The sequence below is a fragment of the Arachis ipaensis genome, chromosome B5 (genome assembly GCF_059453495.1).
Source record: "Arachis ipaensis isolate K30076 ecotype BB chromosome B5, ASM5945349v1, whole genome shotgun sequence".
Classification (NCBI taxonomy): domain Eukaryota; kingdom Viridiplantae; phylum Streptophyta; class Magnoliopsida; order Fabales; family Fabaceae; genus Arachis; species Arachis ipaensis.
In genome coordinates this window covers 148978739-148985731 of record NC_142440.1, presented here as the reverse complement: position 1 = coordinate 148985731, position 6993 = coordinate 148978739, and the positions used below count along the sequence as shown (strand labels likewise).

At 37.4% G+C, this 6993-nt stretch overlaps 1 protein-coding gene across 2 annotated transcripts; it reads right to left on the bottom strand.

Moving 5' to 3' along the window:
- Window positions 1-325: 325 nt before the first annotated feature.
- NINJA (Putative interactor of JAZ) lies at window positions 326-3625 on the bottom strand. Of its 2 annotated transcripts, XM_016348253.3 has the most exons (5): window positions 3467-3599; window positions 3123-3358; window positions 1933-2744; window positions 1633-1848; window positions 326-1055 (listed from the first exon to the last, which is right to left on the bottom strand). In XM_016348253.3, exons 3-5 carry the CDS (start codon window positions 2630-2632, stop codon window positions 559-561), a joined length of 1413 nt encoding a protein of 470 aa, XP_016203739.1. In that variant the 5' UTR covers window positions 2633-2744; window positions 3123-3358; window positions 3467-3599; the 3' UTR covers window positions 326-558. The 2 variants fall into 2 exon arrangements, with proteins under 2 accessions (XP_016203739.1, XP_016203738.1); XM_016348252.3 differs by having other exon boundaries at window positions 1633-2744; window positions 3467-3625.
- Between the last annotated feature and the right edge of the window lie 3368 nt (window positions 3626-6993).

Here is a 6993-nt window from a genome sequence, read left to right as displayed (position 1 = left end):
ATCGCTTACCAAACACATAATGTACCAGGTTTGAACCACCTGTTTCTTGCATGGAGTCCAGAGCGGTTCAAGGAACAGTTTAGTCGGCAGTTCAATTTCAATTGGCCGGTTCACTCGAGGACTAAACTTGAGTTGATAAGTTGCATAGCCAATCGGAATGACAAACCGAACCAGTCACTTTACTAGCTTTCCGATCGAACCATCTAAGTCTGGTCCAATTTTCGAAACTAGACCAATGCCATCAGAGTTCACCCTCACATTTTCAACTCCAAAACATTGCTAATACTATACCAATCCTAAGTAGCAAAATACTAGGAAAAACTGCTGACACAAAATCGGATACTTAATTACTATTTAATAGTACAGATGGACGATGGGCACTTATTACATTTGGTACAAAGTAATTAAAGGAAAATAGCCAAATAGGTCACTTAGTGTGTGTACATAAAAATGGCAGGTAGAGAATGTCATTCATCTGTACAAAAATTATAGCCCCATTTCCCTGATTCAGTTGTTGAAAACTATATTAGTGAAATTCAACTTACATGGTACAAGAGTCTAGCCGTGTGAGGAGGCTGCAGGGTTGCCATTCGCCACTGTCCCCAAAACTGCAGTTCCCTCCGGACTGGCTCGGTCTTCGTTTGCATGCCGAACAAACTCCTCGGGGGTCATGTGAGACCCATGGCATGCACAAACTATCCTGATTTGGTTAGTACTGTATCGGTATGTAACACCAGAAATGGTCCTTCCATTTGGACCTGATCCTGTGGTGGATACCCAAGGCAGGTTTGGGTATGAACCACATCCACCAAATTTGACATCTGCGGCAAGACCTGGCTTTATGTTTGAGAAATCAATGATGGAACCTTCTCCAGTAGACTGGTCCTGTACATCTTTTGCCCTGAGGTTTGTGCTGCTTCCCTTCACATCTTCAGGGTGTGAAGAGGAGCCTTCTTCAGGAACCCGCAGTTTGCCGTCACCTTTGGATCGTTCCAATGGCCTTCCTTCAAATGGCATGGCCTCAGATATACTGCTCGGGATTACATGTAGGCCAGCTATACATACGCACACAATAACAGTATAATGTTATTCAATAAAAGCGTGGTCAGCATCATGCTATGGACAGAGACGGTGATAATCATTAAAAGACTATATTATTAGACTGTATCCTGAAGAAACAGGGCAAGCATTCAAAAGGCTGCCTTTGGAAATTGTTATAGGACAAAAATACAAAGACAACGAAGAACAGAAACCTGTTTGGAGAAGAAAATAGGTACAGCGACAGGAAAAATGTCTCTGACCAAGGATAAATTTTCTCCATCTTTACTGCCTTGGTGTTTTTGTATTTTGTTTCCCGGGACAATTACCAAACAAGGCATGATTGTGATTAAACATTCTTTGCATAAATCATTTACAATTTTGAAGATCTCAACACCAACACCAGCTGTTTAAGAATACTTAGCTCAATTATCACAGAGGAATGTTTGGTTTAATATACCAATCTATGATGCATTGCAGAATATATTCACAATCCAAAAATTTTAACAATTAGAACAAATCTAACATCTGGATCTAAGAAGCTTGCATTCGGAAATTATTTATACTAATATCATATATCCAGATCAAAATTACCTGAATTGGGTGGACCCCTGCCAGCAAAGGAAGTGTGTAACTGCTGAGGACGGGAAACCATGCCCAACGAGCTATCCTTATCCAACATGGGAAGCTGAAAAGGAGGATATCCAAACGTCATGTTCATGTGCAAGGGGGGCCCATTACTCACAGCTTGGCCTCCTGCTTCACCAGCAGCTGTAGGCATCACATGCATCAATCTCTGAGGGCTCGGTGCTGCAACAGAGTTGGACACAGAGTTGGACTCTTTTGGGTAAGGCACATTCATCATATTTACTTGCTGAACAGGGAAGGAAGTACCATAAGTCATGTTTGCATGCTTAAAATCTTTTTCTGATGACCCGTTAAACCTTTTCTGCCCATTAAAGTCCGTGGCACTCGAGTCAGCAATTCCACGAACCCCTTTTGTAACATCAGAAGAAGCACCAACCCTTATGAATCCTTTCGAACCATCACTGTGGTGTGTGAGAGGCCTCGAGGTGGAGTTCTCAGCTTCAGAATCAGCCACGTCTTCATTCTCGGCAGTTGAACCATCTTCAGTTATAGAAAGGTGTGATGTTCTTGCCCTCTCATGTAAATTGGCATGATGAACATCACTTCCATGCTTCTTTTGATTACGTATATCATCAAAAGGCATCTTTCGTTTGTTCACTGCCTCTAACCGATTGTCATCCTCAATTTCAATAGGTTTGCTACTATTTGCAGCCCAAAATCCTCCCCCATTCAAATTCAAAGAAGCATTGTCGTCTTTGGCCTTTGAAAGGTCACTAAAGAAGTTTTCCTCGGGCTTTGTGGAATCAGATCTTCGAGCCCCAGCAATCGAGTCTGGCTTCTGAGATCCAGCATCAAACATACTCTTAAAGTCATCAACCATTTTTCCACTTTTTCCAGCATCTTCTGCCCTAATATCTGAGGAACTACCATTCTTGTTCTTGGATTTGCCAGACGAGCCACCACAAGATAAACCCAAGCTGAGCTCAAGCCCACTGTCGTCGTCCATGTTCCAATCTCTAAGCCTTTTGAAACTCAAACACTACCAAGTAGCTTCAATGTCATACGCTCCACGCTACAACAAACTCCATCATTTTACCGTCAATAACCACCCTCAGTATCTGTGTATAGTTCAAAGCAAACAAGGCAATCCACATCAGCTGCACAGGAAACTCTCACATAACAAAAATAAGAAACATGATAAACATTTTCATGTCTATACTCCATTAATATAAACTCCCATGGCTTTAAACTGCAGTTCATAACAATAAGGCAGTTGTGAAAGGCTTCCCTTCAGCAAAATTACCCCATTAATGTATATTCCAGTATTATAACTATACCCATTATAACAATAACAACAAAAAGCAGACACAAATCTTTTTGCTTTCCGAAAGGATCAGGACCTTGAATAGTACACAATCAAAACAAACAAAAGAAAACGAAAGCACACAATCTAATTCAGAAGGAGCAAAGGATGTGAATCAGTTGAAAGGCCGCACCTCAACTTTCTGATCCAAATCCTTCCCTTCAAGTGATGTGAGAAACTTGTAGCTGCCACCCAAATCTACAAAATCCCATGGCCACAGACCAAATCAGCAACTACCAAAGCAAGGTCTTCCGCTCCCTCTGGATTCTCTGAATTTTTACTTCAATCTGGAAACTTTCTTGTTCAAATCCGTTACTTGAAGGTGTAGGAAAAATGTGTATAGCTCCGATCAGAGATTCAAAGCTTACTCTGTGAGATGCATGTTTGGGGCAAAAGAAACAAAAAAAAATAATAACCGAAATTAGGGTTCACATGGAAATGATTGCATAGTTGAGTAGAGAAAACAAATTCAGATACCTGAGAATTTTGAAGACTAATAACGATGAAACCCGAACCCTAGGGTCAATTCTCCTTCTTCTGTGGTGAGATCAGTGGGAAAATTTTGAGAGTGAAAGGGGCCAGAAAGAGCAAATGGATGGTTAGATAAAATATAATATAATATAATAAATGATATATTTTTTATTTTTAATTTCTGAATTTTGTTTTGTTTTGGTGACAATGTGATTCTCGTGTATAATTATCCTATTTTTTGGGTTAATAATAATAGTGAGTGGAATCGGTGACCGAGAGACACAAAAAAAATGATTCCTTGAATTTGTTTGTAACAGAATCTACTAAGATTAAGGCCATGAAAAACATAAGTCACCACATAGTATTAAAGTTTGAAAGTTTCAATTACTATGCTTTAGGAATTGGGGCTCTACTAATCAAGTATTTAATCCACATGTTGAGTCCGTTAAACACGTGATTTGATCCAGTAGAGTAGATTCAGGAACAATTTTTTTTCTTTTTAATGACAAGCATTAAAGGGAAGCGGTGCTGGTTTTAGTCTCAGAATTTAGATAGATTTAATTTTTTACATGATTTAATTTAATTGTGCTTTTATTGTTATACTTAAATGTGCTTTAGAATTAGAATCGATTCAGCGAGCTCCAACCGATACAAAAATAAAAGATGGAATAATATCCAAATTGATCCATACTAATATCCGTTAAGATTATTTATAATTGAATTTTTTTTTCAGGTTTTAGTTCAGTATAGAACACATCTAATTTACTTTTCTAAAAGTGTCGGATTGTTGTGATAAGGATCAACGTGGATGTCCATTCTCAAGAGAAAATGGACTTAAATGCATGTTGAAAATAATGACCCCATGCATGTATAAATAGGGGGTATGGTAGAGACATTACACACAGCAATAAAATATTCTACTCTCTTCCTCTTTTACTATAATATTCTTTTCCGCAAATAAACTCTCTCTCTCTATCTCTATGTGGTTTTAAGCTATAATATTTATACTATTAATAGATAAATTACTTATATTTTAGTGAGATAAGAGCATATTTATATTTCTATATTTTATATTTATTTCTCTTCTTTATTTATTTATTTATTTTACAACACGTTATCAGCACGAGACTCTGATCAAATCTTTAGGAAGACTCAGGTAACAAATTTTCATTATGTCGAAGCTCTCTCATCTTGAATTCAATGCTCTCGATATATCTGGAAACAATTATTTATCATGGATACTAGATGCTGAAATCCATCTTGATTCAATGGATCTTGGAGATACCATTAAGGCTGAAAATAATGCATCCCAGAAGGATAAAGCTAAAGCCATGATTTTTCTCCGTCGTCATCTTGACGAAGGATTGAAAAATGAGTATCTTACATTAAAAGATCCTGCAGATCTTTGGAAAGACCTTGAAGAAAGGTACAATCATCAGAAAACGGTGATACTTCCTCAAGCCCGGTATGAATGGACGCATTTGCGTTTACAAGATTTTAAATCTATAAATGAATATAATTCTGCAATGTTTCGAATCACCTCACGAATGAAATTATGTGGGGAAAAAATAACTGATCATGATATGTTGGAGAAAATTTTCTCAACCTTCCATGCCTCGAATGTGCTCCTGCAGCAGCAGTATCGAGAGAAAGGGTTCAAAAAATATTTTGAGTTAATTTCTTGCCTTCTTGTTGCCGAACGCAACAATGAGTTGTTATTAAAAAATCATGAAGCGCGCCCAGCTGGCGCCGCCCCATTTCCTGAAGTAAATGCGGCAAATCATTACCCCAGAAGAGGTAAATGGCAAGCTTTTAATAACAAGAAAAATTATGGAAGGAAAAGGAATTATGTTCAAAAGAGAGGATCTCACCAGAAGTGGGACAAAGAAAAGAATATCGGGCAGAATAAATCAACCGAGGAGAAGTGTTTCCGCTGTGGTGGAAAGGGCCATTGGTCTCGTACCTGTCGTACCCCAAGGCACCTAGTCGATCTTTACCAGGCATCTTTGAAAAAGAACGACAAAGGAAAGGAAACAAATTTGTTTCAAATGATGCTGAGAACTCCACCACTCATTATGATGTATCTGATTTCTTTGAGGACCCTGAAGGAAATATTGGCCATTTGATCAATGATGGAATAGTTTAATATGTGAAATTGTGAAGTATCTATGTAAATAAATAATGTAAAAAATTTATTGTTAAAGTTTTATTTTCTATGTATTTAAGTTTCAAATGTGATGTACATAAATAATGAAATATTAATATTTATGAATTTTGAAATTATTAATTGTGTCAAATTTTAAAATAAAATTTCAGTATATGACATTATTTTATGTACAGTGTTTCTTAGAAAAATAATTCTGATCAAGTATTCAATTTAACTATGCATTTTATTATTATTTGTTTTTGAAGAATGTCAAGGATATGTAATGAAGATGTATGCCTTGCGGATAGTGCAAGTTCACACACTATTCTCAAAAGTGATATATATTTTACCCATCTTGTGCCAAAAGAGGAATATGTTAACACTATTATTGGCTCAGGCAATGTGATAGAAGGCTCCGGAAGAGCTATAATTTTGTTTCCTGGAGGAACAAAATTTATAATAAATAATGCACTATTATCTACCAAGTCTCTGAGAAACTTGTTGAGTTTCAAAGATATTCGCCGAAATGGATATCATGTTGAGACGATGAATGAGGGAAATCATGAGTATTTATGTATCACAACTCATGATTCAAATAAGAAAGTTATATTAGAAAAATTACCCTCACTTTCATCTGGGTTGTATTATACCAAGATTAGTGCAATTGAATCACATGCCACTGTAAACCAGAAGTTTACTAGCTCAAATGAGTTCATAACTTGGCACGACCGATTGGGTCATCCGGGAACAACCATGATGAGGAGAATTATTGAAAACTCTCATGGACATTCACTAAAGAACCAGAAGATTCTTAAATCTAGTGAATTTTGTTGTGCTGCATGTTCTCAAGGGAAGTTAATTTTAAGGCCATCACCAGTAAAGATTGGATTTGAGTCCCCTGAATTCCTAGAGAGGATTCAAGGTGATATATGTGGACCTATTCATCCACCATGTGGATCTTTTAGATATTTTATGGTCCTGATAGACGCATCTTCGAGATGGTCACATGTGTGCTTATTATCTTCTCGCAACCTGGCGTTTGCGAGATTACTGGCTCAAATTATTCGATTAAAAGCACAATTTCCAGAAAATCCAATTAAAGCAATTCGTCTTGATAATGCTGGTGAATTTACTTCCCAAGCTTTTGATGCTTATTGTATGGCTAATGGAATAAGTGTTGAACATCCAGTAGCTTATGTTCACACACAAAATGGGTTAGCAGAATCACTTATTAAGCGCCTCCAATTAATTGCTAGACCCTTGCTTATGAGAACAAATCTCCCAACTTCGGTTTGGGGCATGCTATTTTACATGCCGCAGCACTTATTCGTTTGAGGCCAACGAGTTATCATCAATTCTCTCCTATACAATTAGCTTTTGGCCAGCA

Excerpts from the sequence above, each read along its gene's own strand:
- NINJA (XM_016348252.3), bottom strand. The coding sequence starts at position 2,632 with ATGGACGACGACAGTGGGCTTGAGCTCAGCTTGGGTTTATCTTGTGGT. Across the intron at positions 1,056-1,632 it reads CAGGGGTCCACCCAATTCAG|CTGGCCTACATGTAATCCCG; the intron begins GTAATTTTGATC and ends GCGTATGTATAG.